This window comes from Phyllostomus hastatus, unplaced genomic scaffold, assembly GCF_019186645.2.
Source record: "Phyllostomus hastatus isolate PE091 unplaced genomic scaffold, TTU_PhHast_1.1 phas_contig_40, whole genome shotgun sequence".
NCBI lineage: Eukaryota > Metazoa > Chordata > Mammalia > Chiroptera > Phyllostomidae > Phyllostomus > Phyllostomus hastatus.
The window spans coordinates 68,346,319-68,367,546 of NW_025333872.1; the positions used below are offsets into that span (position 1 = coordinate 68,346,319).

A 21,228-nucleotide genomic window follows, 5' to 3' on the forward strand; every position below is an offset into this window, starting at 1 on the left:
TAACCAATTAGTGTCATAGCTGAAATTGGAACTAGGATTCTTGGTTTTCTCTCTCAAGTTCTCTTGCCCACATTTGTGTGGTGGCATTTATAATATCATTTAAAGTTGGAATCCTGACTTAATGCTAGTTATATTTTTATTGAAGAAGATGATAGGGTATACAATATTTATACACTTTACTGTATTTGGCTTTATTCAAGAAAATCACGTTTGTAATGGAATATTAAAAGCAATTTAAGTATAAGATATATACTTAATAAACAGTCACTTTTAACTTCTTTCTTCTACATCTTTGCCACAATAGACAGGTTGTGGCAGTCTCTGCTAAATATGAATGAAAGCCTTCAGTTCTTCAGAGATCAATGATGAAAAATGTGGTGTTGGGGATGGGGAGTGGTGGGTTGAATAGGGGAAAAATCTTCTGGCACTGTTGATTTAATGAGATTATTTCTGATAGCTATGTTTATACAAAGATTTTATGAAACAGTGCTTGTGTGTGTGTGTGTGTGTGTGTGTGTGTGGAGAGAGAGAGAGAGAGAGAGAGAGAGAGAGAGAGAGAGAGAGAGAGACTGGGAAAGAGATGGGAAACATTGCCTAAAGCTTTCCTGCTTAACTACTGAGGATTCTGAGAGCAGTAAGAGGCTAATCTTTCATAAAAAATACAGTTCTGACAAACATTTGATGATAAAACAACTTTCATGCTAAGGGTTAAAACCATTCATAATATTAATATAATAAGGTACCATTTGATGTTGTGGGGGGGTGCAACTCACAGAGATCTGCTCTACTTGTGGAATGAATAACTCCATTGACCCTTGGAAGCTGCAGGCATTTCAACCTCCGTGAGAGGTCCCAATAGCCATGGGAATTAATTCATCACAAAATTTAATACTGAAGTGAGGTCCATATTTAAGTCAGTTCTAGTTAACTTATGCCCATAATTAAATGCAAATTGACAATAATGAGCAAAATAACTGCATAAGGCAGTCATTATATAAAGATCTTTTTAATGCCATTGTAGCATTCTTTCCCTGGCCAAACATATTCTAAAAAATAATAGTAGGAATAAAAGAAATAACTTATTTAATAAACTATTTATATACTTATATCCAAGGATTTGAGGCAACACGACTTCACCATGGTATGCAAAGGTGTGATGTGGGAGAGGAGTGCAACCCAGGGGAGGCAAGACACAAGTTCGGGGCGATGGGTAAGTGCCCCCACAGCAGAAGGGCACTGGCACTTCCCAGAATGAAGTGAACGCTGTTTTAGACTTATTATTTTAAGTTCTGTGATAGCACAAAATCATCTTTTGAGGGCTTCACAGATGTAAAGTGTTGTCACTCCTACCAAGGTACATGATATTTTTAGAGTTCTACTATAGAATTCTAAATGGTTTCCAATCTCCTGTGAGCAAATTTAATACTTCAGTCTCCATGTAAGCTTTATTTTTTTTTAAATTTGATCTTTATTTTTCCATTACCATTTAGTCCCCTTTTATCCCCTACCCACAGTATAAGCTTTACTTTTTCAAACATCAAAGTGGAAAATATGTTTAAATGTCTGCATTTCGACCTGTCATAACTCTATCCCTCCAGTCAAATAGCATAGTGTAGTGCCACATGGATATTCCTTCCATACAGGCCATTTTCTTGCAACTTGGTTCTAAGGAGCTCCAGACTAAAATAGTGCATCAAGGATGGAGTATAATTAACCTCACTAAAAACAGCTTGATTAATACTAAATATGTCCTAGTTCCTAATCAATTATGTTAATGAAGTCGCAGGCAGAACATCTGCAAGTCCTGACAAAGCCTATGATCTCAGCGCTGCCTGAGAATGTGGACTCCTTAGGAAGCCGCTCACTGCCAGCATCCTCAGTGCAAAAACTTTGCCTCTCTCTGAATTAAAAGAGCGCAATAACAAAAGCTCTGCAGTCCTGCAACATTGCTTATGTTATTCACTTACACATAGTGTTGGGTTCCAGGATAAAATGTCAAAGTAAACAGCTCTTTAAATATAACAATAGAACTTAAGTGTCCCACTTAACAACTGACACATCCCTTTTCCAAGTGACAGAGTGACAGGCAAAATATTTGCCACTTTGTCTTTTATCAGCCTCTGCTAGGAGATAAACTGGAGTTAAACACTTGAATAATCTATCAAAATCTGCCTCGAACTGGAGAGCCGGAATCCCTTGGTTTATGTCCACCTCACAACAACAACAGAATTAGAATCTGATGAAACTTAAGGTGACACTATTATTTATAGGCTATCTCTTGTCCTGTGAATATTTAGGCTGTGAGAGAGTCACTTGTCAATTTTGTGTCACATTGTCTCAAGTCACATAAGCTATTATAGTCCAAATGCCCAAAGAAATAGGACTCCCCTCTCTCTCCCCCTCCTCCTCCCTCTCCCATCCTCCTTCTCTCTCTCTCTCTCTCTCTCTCTCTCTCTCTCTCTCTCTCTCTCTCTCTCTTTCTCTCTCTCTCTCAGACTGGGTTCTATACTTTTTTTCCTAAATCATTTGCTTACTGGCTAGATAAATGATACACATTAGTAGCCAGTTATAAGATTACTCAGAGGTTTGTTTTATTACCTTCAGTATAAACACAATTAAGAAAAATTTTTAGTTAACTTCTATCACTTGTAAGCATGTGTAGAAAATGATGCAAGTTTAGAATTTATGCTCTTAGTAATACATGACAAAAATAAAAAAGGCAAAACCATTGATTACTTAAAAAGAAATATTTAAACAACTCTAATTGTATGAGATGAACATCTCAGCTGTTTTGCTTATACATTCATGAAGCTTAGAGTTTATCAAGTCCTACGGACTGAACTGTGTCCCCTCCAAACTCCATGTGACTGCGTTAGACACAGGACCTTTTGGAGGTGATTAAGATCAAATGAGATCCTAAGGACGAAGCCCTGATCCGATAGAACTGGTGCCCTTCTAAGAAGAGGAGAAGACAGCAGAGCTCACTCTCTGACATGGGACAGCACAACAAGGAGGAGGCCCTCTGGAAGCCAGGAAGTAGGCTCCACCTAGAACTTGACCGTGCTGGCACTCTGATTTAGGACATGCATCCTCCAGAACTGCGAGAGAACAAATTTCTGTTGTTCAAACACTCAGTCTGTGGTATTTTATTGAGGTATCCAATGCACAGTAAGGCACAAAGCTTGATTAGAAGTTTTTAAAAATTATTACATCAAGAGAAAATTATCTTCACATAATTGTCACACACACAAAATCTGGAACCAAGTGAGTGAATAGGTAAAGGAGGTGTGGACATTGATGGGGACAGGGGGACTCTTGCTCTATCAAAAATGATCACCTGTAAAAACCAGTAAATAAAAAGGGGGGTAAATGCAGGACATGTGTAATAGTGTCAACAATAAAAAATTAAGAAAGAAACTGTTGTGGACCACACAAAGGTGTCTGTAGCTGTTCTGAATGGGAGACTCGATTTTGCCTATTTTCTAAATATTCAAGAAAAATTGTTTATTTGTCTTGGAATGAGACATCGCATGAATTTTGCATTAAATTATGGTCTTTAATGAAAAACAAATTATTTTTTTCATATTGGGATTAATATAGCACTGATTTACAGATTGCAGGGGTTTTATTTAAAAATTTTAAATGCTAATTTATTCAATTCTTGTAGATGACCAAATCAAAATATTTTACATACTATGTAATAGGTTTTTATAATTTACAGTTATAATGTAACCTTTCTCCCCATTTCCAATGGCATTTCTCTTGCTCTCTTGTGAGTCTTTATAGAATTCTTAGGTATTAAAACCTTTTGCTTTTTCCCAGACAACTAGCAGTTAAAGTTTCTTCACATGTGGCATTCCAGCAAATCTGAAGGACATTTGGCCAATTCCCCTTGATCATTAAGGTAACTAATACTAAATTAAAAGCATTTTTTAGAAATACTGTTAAATTGTTCACCACCTCCTTCTTAAATGTTCTAGAGATTTGCTACTCAGGTGTGGTCCAGGACCAGCAACATCAGCAACACTAGGGAGGTTGGTAAAAATGGGGAATCTCAGCTTCCAGATGCGCCAAATCAGAACCTGTATTTTCATAAGATGCTCAGGTGATTTGTGTGCACATGACATTTTGAGGAGCATTGCTAGGGTACTCTTGACTAATGTTGGAATGTGGCATTTCTGTCACAAAACAGCTTGAAGTCTAAAGCACAAAACTTTGTTTCCATTTTCTAAAACTTGTTATCGTCTCAGAAGACATGAACATATAATCCTCAAGCTTCAATATCTGCATAGTAGCATAATCGAAACTTCCCTGGGCATAGGGGTGGAATCTCAGACCTGTTATTTGTTAATACGGCATAAATAAATAAACAAATCCTGTGGCCGCAATTGTTGATTTTTAATAATATGTTTACTTAACAGGGTCTTGGAATATCAAATGTAAAATGGATATATGTACAGCAAACATAATATTCTGAAGCAATGTGAGTTGGAGGGAGTGTAGCCATGGGTTAGGCATGACTTCATCAGGACCTGGACAAATGTGTCGAACATGCTACTGAAAGAACATAACCCTAGAAAAACTTCACTTTCCCAACTATTCAAATCCTCCCCTGCCTATTGGATGTGTGAAACATAAATGTATAACCAAAAGTAATTCTATTCCAATGTCCCATGGGAAACACTCATGTCCCAGACTGCCCCTGCTTCTTGCTCCTCATCACTGGGCCCGTTTTATTTCAGTGGCTTCCCATCTTAGTTAATGGCTCTATTGTCCACCTGGATACCTAATTCAGAAAGCCTGGAGTCTGTTTAATCACTTCTTCCTCAGCATCTATAGCTAATCTGTTACACCGATTTATAGTCTTCCCAAATCTCTTTCAGGTCCATCTCTTTTCCTACTTCTACTACACTACTGTTTAGTTCAAGGTTTACAGTTTGTTTGGACTAGTCCTTTCCCAAGATCTTGCAACCAATCTCCTTATACTGATCTACCTTGTGGGATGGCAGGAAAGTTGATTTTTCTAAATAAACATGTCTATCATATCCATGAGGTTCCCCATCTTTTAAAGACACATATAAAAATTCCAGGCTGATTAGGCAACATCTGTGCTTGTATATGCACAAAATATCTCTGGAAGAAGCTGCCAGAGGCTGCCTGTCCAAAGAACTGTGTAGTTCATGAACTTTTTACTCTATGTCACTTTCGTAGCTTTAACATTTGTTAGAATGTAAGTGTATCAAGATTTTAAAAGAAAATAAAAATTCCTCAGCTGGGTGAAGAGCATGATGTCAATGATTTTCAAACCAAACAAAATGCAATCAGAAAAAAAAGGAAGAAAGGAAAAAAGGGAAGAAGAGAACAGCAAAAGCTAATGAAATTATATGCAGGATGAGTATATTGGGGATTCACACTACTCTTCAATATTTCATAATAAAACTTTAAGTATAAAAATAAATTCCAAGCTTGCCTAATCTCTTTCAGGTCCATCTCTTTTCCTACTTCCACTACACTACTGTTTAGTTCAAGGTTTATAGTCCTTTCCCAAGATCTTGCAACCAGTCTCCTTATACTGATCTGCCCTCTACATGGTTTTCTTTCAGTTCTAAACTCTCTCCATGTCTTCTTCCTTCTCTCCATACTTATGCTTCTTCTATCCACACTTATACTTCTCTGGCTCAAACTCTTTTCTTACCCATTTCCATGCCTTTGTCTATACCAGTCATTTTACCAGTAGTGCTCTTTCCTTCCTTGTGTGATGGACACCTATTCTTGGGACTTAAGTTTCACAACCCCCTATAGAGAGAAGCATTTCCTGGGGTCTTTCTCACCCCTTTCAAACAGAGCTTGCTCTCCCTTGTCTAATCTTTCATAGTACTTTTTACTGACTTATTTTGGGGGTCTTACTACATTGTGTTAATTAGTATACCTCTTAGAACCCAACAACCAAGCCCCTCTTGAAGTCTCTTTGCTTCACAGAGGACTTCTGGGTCCTCCTCCAATTATTCCCTGCCCTGGGTCTGAGTCTGTGGGAAGACAGGGTGTTTGGACTAGTCCTTTCCCAAGATCTTGCAACCAATCTCCTTATACTGATCTACCTTGTGGGATGGCAGGAAAGTTGATTTTTCTCAACTTTCCTGAAGTTTTCTCTCTCTTACAGTCCAGATCCTGAGACCCTGAATTTTATCCTCAGACATCCTTACTCCTGTCAGTGGCTGCATGGACCTCTTCTTGAATGAATCCTCATTAAGTTTGATCACCCCTAATCTCAAGGGGGTTGCCAAAGCCAACAGGTAGGTACTGGACAGAGTAGATAGAACTTGGGCAAGCAGGTTAGTATGCACAGGTATACACAGATGGTCCCTTTCAGTGTGTGACAGGGCTAGGGGGTGCTCGCTGGGGGGTGAGAAGGGTGCTGTGGTGATTTGGAGGAGACCTCCATTTTTCTCTTGCAAAAATTAGTGGTGCCTTTGGCTTTAATGACTTGTGTTTTGTATTGAGCTTCTCTTTAATTATTTTTAACTTTATCTGCAAACTCAGTCTTGCTAGGGCAAGAAGTATCTTTTATTAATATCTGAATGCCTAGTACTTCAGACAATATCTGACATGGGTTGGAATTTAATACAGGATAGTTGAAGGAATAAGTGAAAACTTATAAAATACTATTACCTTTTTAGCAAATTTGCTTATGATAATACTCCCATCCTCTAATTTTCTTGATCCTCAACATTGCATTTCGAAGAATAAATTATTAGTGGTAGTATAACTACTAATTTCATAAAGCACTCATAAACTGGCATGCACACACATACACTATATCATCTTCACAATAACTCTACGAGATTAGTGTTATTCTTGTTATCTTAAGGATGACAAATTTCATGTCAGTGAATTTAAGTAACTTCCCAAATTTATACAGCTAGTCAGAGGAAGATCTCAGATTCATACCCAGAAACTCTGGCACCAGAGTCTTAAAACTCTAAAGTGATCGAGTTATGATAAAACTGCCAAGAATTGCAAAGCGTATCCTCATCCATTTGTCCCTATACTTTCATGGTTGATTTCCAGGGTACAAAGCTGGTCATTATTTTAGAAGCTAGGGTCACCCATATAAGATCTTAAGAAAATTTTGGTTTCCTAAAAAGGAACAAACAATAATTTTAGAAAAAAATGAATGGTAGCTCTGTAGTGTGTAGACATAACTAAAACTATTTGATAAAAATAAGAATTTTGTTGTTGCTGGTATTAATATTTTGTTTTGTTTCTCTACATTCTATTTTATCTACAATAGAGAAGATCTTTGGGAAAACTGTAATGCAATACTTACCTTCAAGAGCAGGTGAAGCTGGAGTGGTTCTGGAAGCTTGTTCTGTTGGTAATGGAGGTGGTATGGCTGGGCTTTGTCCTGTGCACACAATCAGAAGTAGATATTGAAAAAAATATTAGCAAATTTAATCTTCACAACTAAAATAGCCTGGTCTATCCCCAGCATGCATAATTCATAATCTGAAGTATAAATTTATATTATTATGCAATAGGAAAATTGTTATTAGGTGAGATCCTTAGGTGGATACATACACAGGTGCAGCTATCTTCAGAACCATTTCTGAATATATTACTTTTCACAAATGTATACACAATGTTAAATATATTTACTGGACTTCATTAATGAAAAATCCACATGCAATCAAATACAGCAATTTATTTTCAATATGCACTTAAACTATGAAAACTAAAATCACAGAAGCTGAGAGGAATTCTAATATGAAAAAAATCATCATTTTTTAATTTAACTAAAAAATCTCCAGTGATATAACAGTGAAATAAAAGAAGGTTAAAATTCATAGGCTTTTTTATGTTGAACAGGTACATTTTCTCCTGCCAAAATAAATGACCTGCAGTTAAGTAAATAATGGGCCAGAGGGAAAATATATTCAGCTTTGTAGAAGCTTGAAAGGTTCCCTCAAGTCTCTGAGCTTATTATGAACTGTATAAAAACCCACAGTTGTTTCCAAGGGCTTCCTTGTCCCGAGTGACTTCTTTAATTAACCAACACCATACGGGCCATGAGCTGTAAACATTAACTAACATACGATTCTCTATGAAATGCCTCATAAAATGTTTTATCATTAATTTTTATTTCATGAGTTCCTGCTGCATGGAACATTTTAATCTGGGAATCATTGTGGGCATACACACCTTCTAAAATCTCAATGACAACTGGATATTATCAAATGTCAGCAGACCCACCTACTTACTGGAAGTTTTCCTTTTTTAGAATTCATCAAAATTACTTTGCTCTGGTGAATTGTGGAATAGCAAGCAGAGCAATTCAAGCTGCACACAGGCACTCTTTGGTGATGAAAAGGGCAGCATTCTAAGCCTAGACCCTCATGTCAAGGAGAGGTTAACTTCTCTTCATTATGGGAGTTTCTTCTAGTTATTAGAGCCAATTGGTTCATTCTTGAGCATATTCAGTACAAAGCATATTTTTTCATAATAGGCAGGCCATATACCTAGAAAAATACTAGTCCATATTATTATTACTTTTCTTCCTCATGAGAACAAAGATTTGATAGAAACATAATGCAACATGGAAGTTCCTTTTTTTGCAAGCAAGGTAAAGGTAAGGCTTGGCACACTAGAAAAGAAAAGTTTATCCCACAATTTTGCTCCAGCTAACATTTACAAAGTGCTTACTTTGTGCCTGGGACAATCTCAAACAATTTTGGAATAAGTCATTTAATCTTCACCAGATTCTTAGCGTGTAAGTATAATTTTCATTTTACTGTATGGAAACTGAAGCAAGCAGGGTTCAGACCATTGACCTCCTGAGGTGTGGGGCTGGATTTCCATGCATGCTCTAGGTTTAAGGTGATCCAAGTTCCTCTTAGACTGTCTAAGGCAAGTGAAGCATCTTATGTAAGGGGGTCCATGGCCACCGCTGAGAAGGGACGGAGGAGAGAAGCTTCCACCCTGTTCTCACATACTCTGCAAGTCAAGGGGAAATACACTTGGGAAACATTTGTTCCCAAGTCTTGCTTGACAGCTGTTTTTGGAAAAAAATATTTCTAAGGTAGGATGGTTTTGTAATTTTTAAAATCTAAGGAGAATTAAAATTTAAGAAGGAGTCAATTAAATGACTAAAGCTTAAAGTACAAATGGCTATGAATATAATTCAATTGTTTCTAAATACTTAGGCTTTAAAAAATACATTCGAGTGGTGCCTGTTCAATCCAAGCTGTTTTCCCCTCTGTGAGATACGTCCATGAGGTAATGAGTGTATAATCATAATCTTTTATATTCTTGATAAGCTCTTTCGGAATTAATTCAAAATATATAAAATTATTTCCTTGGAAAACTATTTATAATATGTGTTATAAAATATTCTTAGATTTTCCTGGAGGAGCTATAAAGTCATTATTTTATTTATTTTTTAATTAGTGAGCACTTATCATGTACCAGCACTGAAGAACCATTAAACATCAAACCTGCTTTTAAGAAGTTCCCAATATACTGATTAAAACAGACTTACAGACAGATCATTATAATGCAGTGTGGTGATGGGAAATAATATATTCAGAGAGGATGTTGCAGACAGATTCCTGGAGGAGATTAATTGTAATGTGCATTTTAAGACCTAAAAGGAGTTTGCCGGGTAAAGGGAGGTAGAGAGAAATGGATTCCAGGCAGTGAAAATCTGGTGAAAAAATGCCAAAATATATAGAACTATTAAAGCAAACAAACTGGTATTTCTTCAACATGAAGTACAATATCCAATTTCTATCAGAAATTCTCTCCAACTATAATTGATTATATTATACTCTCCAATATGTCTGACTGTACTGTTGAGGCAGTGGATGCAATGGGAAGTAGGGTCAAAACAAAAAGAGAAAGAAGAAACCAGGTGGCTGTCTGCTTCTGTTCTGACAGTGACAGGGAGCCCTAGCAGGGGAATTATTAGCTCAGGACAAGATTTTGTTGTACTAGAAGGCACCAAAACAAATCGGGCTTCTCATTGTTGAACACAACACGTGAATTCAGCACTGACTTATAGAAAAATCTTTATATATATATATATATATATTCAATTAATGTCAGAAAATACTACTGAAATTAGAAACAATTTTATTATGAATGAGTATATTATATATCATATACAATATTATACAAGGTGGGACAAAAGTAAGTTTACAGTTCTGAGTATGTGAAACACAAACATTATTCTTACATCATTATTGATTAATTATTGCATTAATTTCCATACAAATAATCCTAAACCTATTTTTGCTCCATCCTGTATAATATATCAATATAACATTATATTAATATAATTTTATAATGAAAGCAATATTTAGTATAAAGACTTTATGCTTAGAATCAAATGGATATTAGTAAGAGTTTCAGCTTCACCACTTGTAATCTGTGTGAACTTGAAAATCTCATGAAGATTCCAAACATTATTTCATGAAATGAGAATAGTTTTTACTGTTGTTATGAGGATTAAGTGATAAAGCAGCCAATACATAGTAAATACTCAAATTATTAGTTCTTTTCCCATTAATGAATTTACCATTTATATCCCATCTATTCTCTCAAGAAGAATTGAAACAGACTTTTGAAGTAAGAAAACAAAGACACAACAGATAAAACTAAAAATGACAAAAATAACAAAATTCACTTACAGGAAAAGGGATTATAATTCTATTAGGAGTGTATTCCTTTGGAATTCCTGAGGATTGTTGTTCCTCTTTGAAGGAAAGACTTAATTTGCTGAAATTCACATTGGAACTCTAACAGCCCCCTTCATTTTACAAGCTATTACCTGCAAGTCCCTCTGACGTTCAAACGTACTGAATTGGCTTTATTTTTGTTCCTTGAGTGATTTTCATTGAATTATTTCCATAAACTTGAATGGCATGTTTGTAAGGTGCCAATATTTTATTATTGTGAGTTTTATTTCTCATAGAAGTCAATTTGCTTTCTTTTAGTCAAATTCCACTGGAGATAATATACAGTGTGCATTCCTTCTAATGAGCTAAGTTACTTGATGTTTTCTTTGCTAGAAATAATGAATGGAATTACTCAGAAGCTCAATTCACATGGATGGTTATGAGCTGAATTCAGATTGCATAAGGCAGAAAACAATTTTCTATACAAAAGTATAATTTGTCTAGTTTTATTTTTTTTAATTAAAGGAGATTCCCTGCTTAAAAACCATTTGTAGACTCCCGAGTCTAACACCCCCAAATCTTGAAACAAATGTTGAGGATATCTGTTTTCTCTAATGCTTGCTATTTTCTTCCTTTGCAACCCAATGCATTTTCCTAGAGGTAATGAGTGAGTACATCAGAAGGTGGTAAACTCTCTGAAAGCCTTCAGTACTGAAAACAACCAATGGCGATAGAGCTTGGGATGGAGAAGGTGTCACTCTAGTAGGTAACCATTGAGTTAAAATCCACTTAAATTTTTTAAAAGATTTTATTTATTTATTTTTAGAAAGAGGGGAAGGGCGGGAAAAAGAGAGGGAAACATCAATGTGTAGTTGCCTCTCACGCACCCCTCCCACAGGGGACCTGGCCTGCAACCCAGGCACATGCTCTGTCTAGGGATCACACCCAAGACCCTTTGTTTCGCAGTCCAGTGCTCAATCCACTAAGCCATGCCACCCAAGGCTCCATTTAAATTTTTTAGAAATACAAAGTATGAAATCATTACAAATTTCTACTTCAATTTGTTCTTTTATTTTCATAGAAGGCATTTGTAACTATGACTAAAGGTCAAATGGGAAGATCTGAATTTAGTAAAAAAATGATAACCAAGTCTGTTAAAGCAATATTACTTTTATACATTGGAACATGTGCAGTGTGTTTCCAGACTCACTATTTCTGTGACATGTAGAATAGTATTTTTAATATTTAAAATTGAACAAACACTAAAGTTAAATAAAATATGGTTTTTATATGTTAGGCTGAGATATGATTGTGTCAGTGATTTTTATTAAAATAAGGACACCTTGACCTTCAAGTTTTCTTACTGAGAGTCTTTTTTTTCTTGCTTTGTACTTTTGGGTCCCTTACAAAATAAAAGGAGGGAGCCAGACAAATTTATCAACCACTCCTCCCTTTTTTACCCTATCTCTCCTAGGTTTGCAAATGTGCCTGTGGAAAGGTAACCTCACCAATAAGGACTCATGTGAAGGAGTTCAGAAGTTTTATTAGGTGGGTGCATCAAGGAGGTTTTCACTGTAATCAGAAGCATCTTTGTATATCCCTCTTGTGTATTGCTAAATTCTATACATGCACTTTTAATTCCTTGTACTTAGTATTGTGGAGATCAAACAGAAAACAGGCAATTACCACTTGAGTCTCAGTTGTTTCAAGGTAAAATAACAACTATAGTACCTCCTCCAGCTGAGTTATGGTGAGTGTGTATGGACATAACAGTAAATATGAAATCGCTGAGGGGTCCCAGCAAAGGTGGAGAAAGACCTTGCTGTTATGGAGCTTACATCAGAGAAGGAGGAGAGGTGATAAACAAGACAGATCACTTCAGACCTCGAAGATACAGAGGCATGAAGATAGAGTGATGAGGCAGAGAATGACTGGAGAAACAGACCATGCTCTGGAAAGGAAAAGCAGGGCCACCACAAAGCAGGACTCAGCTAAATAAATATATGGAGCTTTGTAAAAATTAGAAAACCATGTGCTCTCTGGGTCTGTGCAATTCACGGTGGCAACTTTTGATCAAGAGGATGGAGTTAGTGCAAAACTGAGAGGCAGCTCTTCCCCTGGGCAGCTGCAGCCCAAGCCCAAGGCAAGCTGTCTAGGGGAAGGGAGCATAGTGCAGGGCCTTTGTATGTGCACAACAGGGCATAATGTATGAAGTGCCTCTTCAAAGGGGATACACTTGAGCTCTAATTTGAATACAAAGGAGAAAACATCTGGAAGATCTCTGATAAAAGGATTCCTAACAGGGAAAAGCAAGCCAGAAGCCTTGTTGGAGAGCAGAGACAAGCTCCTATCAGAGAATCTAGTTTGTTTCTCTGAGTTTGGAAGAACCTTTTGAACACTAAGTGCAATAGTAAGCTTGTGAAGGGTTTAGTATGATATGCAGGGTTTTTAAAAGACCACTGTCTGTTGTATATACAAAATTAAGGTTTGTAAAGAAAAGGATGTGAGAAGCAGAAGGATATCAATTGGAGATTATTGAAACACACCAGGTGAGAGACGATGTGGGCTTAGACTTAGGTGGGTTGCAGTGGAGATTCAGTCATTCATGCAATAAGTATTTATAGAATGCCTACGAGCGCTAGGGACTTTCCTTGGATGCGGAGTTACAGCAGTGAACAACACCAAGTCACCTAGTTCATAGACCTGACATTCTTCTGGAAAGACAAAACATATCGATTAAATAAGTAAAATAGAAATAAGTATTCTACTTAAAAATGTATCAAGGAAGGGTAATAAGAAATGCAATTCAGAATAATAGGTGGTAATTTGAAATATATGGTCAATAAAGAACTTAGAAAATGTAGATAAGTAAATGAATTTAGAGTATGTTTTGAGTTAAACCCAGTAAGACTTTATAATAAATTTGCTGTGGGAACTGAGAAAAAGAAATAAAGGATGACTGATAATTTGACTTGAACATCTGGAAACAAATGAGAAGCATAATGCCCAGATAAAGACAGCAAATTTTCCAATTACCCAGTGAGTTATCGTGTATGGACTAATGACTCAGTGTTGTCATTTGAATGATAAGTTCTCAGTTTTGCTGGAAGACTTATATAGAGCACACTGAAGAAGACATAGTTATTTCATTGTGTAATTCTAATAATATATGTTAATGCTAATTAATTTTTAGATTTTTTTATTATTTTAGAAAATTTTAAGTAAATGGGTTATTTAGTATAAATTGGCTATGTGACACTAATATAAAGGTGTTTAAAACACCAAAAACTGCAACTTCTGATATGAAGGATGCTTCATATTCAGGATCCTTCTGAAAGAGTGTCCTCCAGGTTAAAATACTGGAAAGGTTTCTTTGCCTCTTGAAAAAAGCTTCCCTAATATTTCTGTGTGTTATTATATATTTGCATATTCACTTTGATGGAAAGCAAGGAAAAGTAGCCAATACATATTTTATACATTCTTTTGATTAAAAATGATAAAGGTAGCATTTCTGTTTTTCCCTTTCATTTTCAATTTATGAAATAGAAAAAGATGTTCATGGAATAGTCAACTAAAAAAAGGAAATGAGATTCATTCAAGATTATATCATTGTTCCATTTATTCTTGTACTTTGATTATGTACCCTGATGTTTAGGACAACAAAAATAGAAGTATAAATCATAGAGTTTTGGGGTGTAGAAGAGACCTATGAAATCAGCTATTTCAACATCCTAATTTTTCAGATGGAAAAAAATGGTCTCTAGAAAAACAAGTGGCTTAACCAAGGTCCTACATTGAGAGCAAATCCAATTTAAAATTAAGGCTTTTTTTTTCCCACATATTTTTTCCTATTTATTTAATACCTATTTAGAAAGTCAATGTAAATGACAATTTTTGATCAGTTGTGATAAATGACTTATAATCTTTGGAAAACCCAAAAATACTCACTTCCTAATATAAAAAGTTATATAGTTGTCTTCAGTGCTCATGTTCTGTTTAACTTTAATTAGATGCTGAATTGACATTGACCAGCCCATCAAAGTGACCCAGTGCATTAAGACTAAGTTCCTTATCTCCTGAACTCACTGCCACAATTCTAGATATACTGTCAACTGGGATGTTTCCAAAAATTTGAGAATTACTAATTCCTCACTTTCCTTATTTTTTCTAAACAATATCACTTTCAACCCCACACCAAATCATATTAGTACTCAAGGTGAGGTGAAGAAGAGACACTAAAGATGGAATATGCAGACAAACAGGTAATATTAATTCTATGTTTTTCTTTTAGTGCAAAGGTTTTTAGATAAAGAGATTTCTAAGGACTAATAGACGAATTGAAGTTTTAATTTAAAAAGAGAAAAATAAAAACTCTCTCATGGACTTTCCACGAAAGTGAAACATTAACACATTTGTCCCGAGTTAGTGGGAAAAACTGAACTAAAAGCCCAGATAACCTACTTGCCATGGAGTCATCCAATGAAATGTCAAACATCTGTGAGGTTTCCAGTTCTTATTGATGAAACTACCTGGGACATGGCTAATTCTAGTAAGTCCTCAAAGCTTAGCCATCATGGCTTACTTGATTCTCTTATATCCACTCCCCTGACAACTCTACGCTCCCAGAATGCTCCGTGTACACTTCATCCTCTGACTCTCAATGCATTTATTTGTTTATTTACAAATCTCAGTTTTTTCTTCTCTCTTTTTAAAAAAATTCTCACTAGATCATGAACACTTGAGAACAGAATCTGGAACATCGATATACATTTGGTAAAGGTAGAGTTTTTCTCTAGCATAGGTAAACCATGCTAATTAAGGCTTTTTGTGAATTTACTTTCTCCCTATTCTCAAATGCAAGGATATTCTTTTCTTCAGCTATTGAATGGATGACATTGGAAAAACAGGGTGGCTTCTCTTTTATACGGGGCTGTCGTTCATATAAAATTAAATCAAATGGGCACATTCCAGCCACCCCAGTTAGCTCTTTCCACCACACCTGTCCTGCCAATGGCAAAGGATTCTACAATTGTGTTACCCTTTGTCTCTATCTGTGGGAAAATTTCTTTTCTTTTTCTCTCCCTTTTTAAAATTTTCTCTGACACATGCAAATATTTCATGTTCATAAGTGATTCAAGGAAACATGAAAAATCTAAGGAAGAACCATAGAACCAATTAAAAGGAGACCTTTTGGTTTTGAAATGTATGTCAGGAAGAGAAAAGAGAAGCTGATGTGTTGTTTTAGGGGGAAATCTTCTACTGGGTGCTTTAATAAAGATGATAAAACTCCACACCTTTTCAATTACAGGCATATAACATAAATTTAATATTTCAATGCTTGTAGTTACTAGATAAAGGATAAAATGGAACATGTTAATAATTACTGTTTAATAGGCTTTAGTGCCACAATTAAATTCACAAATACATTCTCACTTTAATGATACATTTAAAATTCATCCATCTAACTGCACTTCCTGTTTTAAATTGTGTATAATTGATGTTATTTTGTCATTTAAAACAATACACACTGCTTATCCAATGTCTGCCAGGAGGTTATTTATAATTAAAGTAATATTCTTCTGGGACGGATCATTATTAATGTAATTATTGTCATGAGTAATAGAAAATTAAAAAGGTTTACATCTCATGCAACTGCCACATGAGAGAATATTGTCATCAGTTTGTTTTCCACAGGGTGTTTCAATATGTCAATTTGATCCTTTTTCTATCTGTCTTTCCTCACTTTCCTTAAGAGATTCCAGTTGTTATAATGAGTCTTATCTACTAAACATGTGCTTATTACCTAAAAACTGTGGGTGGTTTCAAAGGAAAGTGGTTTGTAGGTGACAAGTTTTCCTTCAAGAAAGCAGCATATCAAAACAAACATAAAGCAGAAATATTGAATGAAATAGCATAGTAGGGATGTGAAAGATCTATATAAATAATTAAGGGTAAGTGACAAAGGACAGACCCTGAAGTATAATGAGGTCTAATTTGAAAGGACACGCAATGGGTGAATGACATCTATGTGGTGAAATGTTACCTTGTTGCATTTTTACTGTGTATTGATTTCTCACTTGGTACTGTTAATTAAAAAGTACACCTAATTATATCACTACAGTTATTTTTCTCTCTTGGGGTGAAAAAATTGATCACCTAATTAGGAAAAAAGTACAAAACTCATTGTAAACAATTAACAATCACAACAAAGCTGAAGATAAACATGGACAGAATACTAGGATTACACCTTTGTGAAGCTTGTCCACCCCGTGGCCATCTTCTCTCTGGTCATCTATAGTGAGTAAAACCTACACTGTATATTTAGTATTTAGTGCTTTCTCCCAGCTTTCTCCCCCAGTCACTTTACAGTGTTCATTTTTCTATTGTAATCATCTCTGCCTAGACTGTTACCTCCTGCTTTAAAACTTGTGTTATGACCTTTAGCATTGAGTACATACTAGGGACTCAGTAACTGCAGAAAAGTAACTAGGGACTCAGTAACTAGGGACTCAGTAATAGTGATTAAAAGTGATGAAAGTGATGACTTTGAGCATATCAACTGGATGTTGATGGGGATATAAATAGCCAAAAATTAGTGTCTTCCAATGAGAAAGAATCATTACTACTATGTGGGAATAACTGAACAATATTATTGCCTCAACATAGAATGCTTCAGAAAACCAAAATGTAAAGCATATTGGGCCAGAACAGCAGTCATAAAACACCAAACACTACTGAGCGACTGGCTGAACATTAATGATATACTGCAAAATTCATTATTGTCATCTTGCACAAACATCCTATATAGGAAAAAAAAAGCTATGGATAAGAAATATTAGTTTATCAAATAGGTAACTACTTTCTCTGAAAGTAGTCAATCAAATCACTTAGTTTATAATTAGTTATACAAAATCAGTAGGGGACATACTTATTATTACTATGTTTAAAATAAGGTATTTATTTAAATGGTTAGAATGTCCTAGACTCTCTATTCTTTATCTACTAGGCCACCCAAATGAAACTTGGAGTTACACTAGGGAAATATATTCACCTAATTACTAGAAAGCTTTTTAAATCTGCACTCTTGCATATAAAGTGACAGATAAGATTATTACAAGACATGACACATTAATAAATAACACCTAATTAGTTTGATAATTCTTTGATTAGCCTTAATTTTCCTTGCTTCTCATGCAGTAATTCAAATTGCTCTGTATTATTTGTTCCTTTTCAGTCTATTTTAGAACATGCTTTGAATAGTCCCAGTAGGTTACCTGAGAAGGACTGTATTGCCTGACAGCAGGTCCATGCCTTTAGGAGTAGCAAGGCTGGACCCTTACAACACTGTACTGAAAGCCCCCTTGCAGAAATGTTATTCCTCTGGAGTCTGACACCTCTTTCAAGAGGGTAGGAGACAAAATTCTGAAAACGTGGGGAAAACGAAAACTTGGACTTTCACTTCGTTCCCTTTAATGGACACAAAGAAAGTCAAGTCACAAGAACATTCCATTACAGGGAGGGGAGTCTTATTTTTACTGTTTCTCCCCAGACCCTAAGTCTTTTTTCACAGGAAGTGCAGGAGAGAGCGGTGGCAGCATGGGAGGGATCCCAGCTGGCCAGAAGCACTGGAATCTATTTCTGTGTACATTCCAGTTATTTATAGTAACTAGAGTGTTTAATGGATTGATTGAGACAAATACAAAAAAAAATCTGTTACTTTTATCTTGAAGAGCTTCTACAGACTTCAAATAATCAGAAGGCAACTCCCATGGGGGCACGCCAAGCCCAGGAACTTCGCATGCCTGTAATTAAGCGTAGGCTTTCTCTCCTTTTTTCTGTCACTTCTGTCTAATTCTGTATGCTGCCTGCAGTTTATGATGCACACAGCAAACCCGACTTTGTTAATTCTGAGCCTCTGTCTCTAGAGATAGTGCCAATAACTCCTTTAATAATCTTTATAAAGAGCCTATTTGCAGTGCTTAGAAACCTGTCAACGTTTTAAATAACAAGATTATTTCTAGGAATAAATAAAGAGGGATGTTCTGGAATGATCATCAATAATTTTTCCATGAGATAAATAGTATACATCATGAATTCAATTTAAAAAACATATCATGTATCTGGTAAGGTGTGAGGCAGTAGAGATTTAAAGGAAAATGTTTCTTGAAGGTGTAGATAAGGCAGAAAAGCAAAACTTGTTAAAGAGAGAATGATAAGGATATAAGGACATTAGATCAGAAAGATATGGAAAATGGTGGGTAGAATAAACAAATTTTGTTATATTTGGGAACTCCCTATCCACTCCCACCACTATAAACTTAAATAGGCCTTATTATGTTTACCTAGTCAGATAGTATTTTAACTATATGTATGATGTGTGTGTGGACCTGAATTAATCCAGGCATTAACCCTATTAAGTAACGTTTATCATCCCATTTTAAAGAAGTCAGTGCCATGCATATTTGTTAACTGCTGTATCTACAGAATCTAGCATGGTTCTTAGAGCTCTTCCAGAACACATATAACCAAAATCATTGAGTGTATGTGATGCAGAATCTTTTTCATATGATAGTCAATATAACATTATAAATTATGTAATTATTATCCACATTTAATAGACACTAGAACCAAAACTAGAAGACATCAAGATGGCTAGAATGAACAAAATTAGTCTGGTATATTATTTGTTGATGTGGTTCTGAAAAACAGTATTTTCCTCCCCCAAAGAAAATTCTACCTGTAACAACTCTTAAATGGGTGTTCAATTAGTAAAGAACAGCTAGCACTCAGAAGGCCATGGGTGTGTTAGTGCACTTTGGCCATCAGCTCAGGAGTTCTGCAGCACTGTCCTTATCTGCCTCTTTGGACAGAGGAGGAAAGGGAGGCCTAAAGAGACTGATTACTTTGACTCAGTCATATTCAAGCCAGTGATAGGGCCTCGGTGGGAAGCCATGCAGTCTGTATCTAGAGCATAGGTGCCTAACCACCTGTTCTCACTGCCTGAAATGACCATGCATTAGATGACTGAATCCCTGTGACGAGAGAAAATAAAATAATGCAGAACAACAGAAACCATTGAAAGAAGGAAAGGAAGCTCTTGCTCCATTTTAGGTTATAAACAGGTCCAATTCTAGCATTTTCCTTACTGCACTATGCTTTTAGTAAACCGTTACATATATTTCACTGTTCTCATTTAAGTCTAGACCTCACTTAAGTTTCTATCACATGTGTATGAACTTAAACTGTCAAAACAGTGTGTAGCACCTTGAGTTGCAACATTAATTTCTTAAGTCACTATTTACTAGTCCCATCAACTGAACAACTGCTTAGTAAATTCGTCCTTTCCTTCTTCCACTTCATGTTTTTGACTTACAGTTTTAGCCATATTTCACAAACGCTATCTCATTTCCAGTCACTGAAGTAGAATGTTGCTGATCACACTCTCAAATGCTAGGGTCATGTCATTGTTCTACTTAAAATCATTCAAAAAGTCTCTTCCATGCCAAATTCCAGTTTTGCCTGATTGACCAAGTGTCTGCAATCTGTCACCACAAACTTATCAGGTCTTATTTCCCAATGCTTTCTAAGCCTAACGTATCTTCTCTGCAGTCTGATATCCTCACTGTCATATAAATACATCAATTTCATATGTACTGCTATGTCAAGTCCCATTCATTTTCTCTTTTATTTGTATAAAAAGCAAGTTCTATGTATTATTTACCACTTAGGTAAATATCCACCTTTGAAGTTCTATAGGCATGTTATCTTCCCTAATGTCAGGGAATCACAAATGTCTTTCCTCTGAAAATTGTAACATTTAGTATCTGTATAATGCAATCTAACTCAAGTTCAAATTTTTCTGTTATATATTTGTTCTCTTTTCTCTTTCAAATGATCAGTCACTCCAGTTGCTAAAGTCAGGTATCACCTTTCAGTATTCTTCTCTTCTCTACTGTGCTGAGACTGGGGCTACTGAATGTGAAAAAGCCATTCAGCATTTGTACACTGATGTATTTCACTCCCTCCTCTGGCAACCTCATCTCCACTGCTGACAGAAACTCCATACTTGATTCCCTAATTGCCTACTTCAGAGTTTGCTTTGAGAATTAAATGAGTAAAGCCTGTGAAAATACCTGGTATTAACCTTGGCCTTTAGCAGGTGCTTAAGAAATAATGTTTGGATGAGAAACTTGACATAGTCCCTTTTGCAACTGAATACCATCTGTGGCTTTAAGAATAGGTGATGAGTTCAAACCCCACATCCCCCACTTCTCCAGCCCCACCTACTCTTGTGAGGTTTGACTCCCTTCCTTTACTCCCTATTTAGGGCATCATTTTGGTTTTTCAGGCCAATCATCTCTGAACAATCTTTTACTTTTCTCTCTGTTGGTACCTGTAATAATGTGTAAATCCCATGATTCTGCATCTGTGATATCTTTGAACTCATCATAAACCTCTTTATCCCATCTCCTAAAATCAAGCTTTTCTTTTTCTCCTTGAATTTAGCCTAACTGGTCTTTCCAATTCCAGTCTCTCTAAAATATCTCACACAATG

The 21,228-nt window shown here is 35.8% G+C and overlaps 1 protein-coding gene and 1 long non-coding RNA gene across 10 annotated transcripts in view; one reads left to right on the forward strand and one right to left on the reverse strand.

Annotated features, from left to right (window-relative positions):
- TRDN (triadin) overlaps positions 1-21,228 on the reverse strand; it is a 304,890-nt gene that overhangs the window by 173,960 nt on the left and 109,702 nt on the right. The window contains exons 10-11 of one of the 2 annotated variants that reach the window (XM_045843666.1): positions 7,328-7,405; positions 2,889-3,098 (exon numbers count right to left, since the gene is read on the reverse strand). In XM_045843666.1, the coding sequence (XP_045699622.1) occupies positions 2,956-3,098; positions 7,328-7,405 (221 nt within the window). In that variant the 3' untranslated portion in view covers positions 2,889-2,955. Of the gene's footprint in view, positions 1-2,888; positions 3,099-7,327; positions 7,406-21,228 lie in introns of those variants that run through there. The other variant, XM_045843665.1, reaches the window with a different exon arrangement.
- Positions 1-21,228, forward strand: part of LOC123821928 — a 45,009-nt gene that overhangs the window by 9,017 nt on the left and 14,764 nt on the right. For 3 of the 8 annotated variants that reach the window (XR_006786173.1, XR_006786172.1, XR_006786175.1), the window contains exons 4-9: positions 3,823-3,904; positions 6,161-6,293; positions 7,292-7,339; positions 9,201-9,273; positions 11,332-11,439; positions 12,148-12,221. This is a non-coding gene — a long non-coding RNA (uncharacterized LOC123821928). Of the gene's footprint in view, positions 1-3,822; positions 3,905-6,160; positions 6,294-7,291; positions 7,340-9,200; positions 9,274-11,331; positions 11,440-12,147; positions 12,222-14,881; positions 14,936-21,228 lie in introns of all 8 variants that reach the window. The other 5 variants (XR_006786170.1, XR_006786171.1, XR_006786174.1 and 2 more) reach the window with 4 other exon arrangements.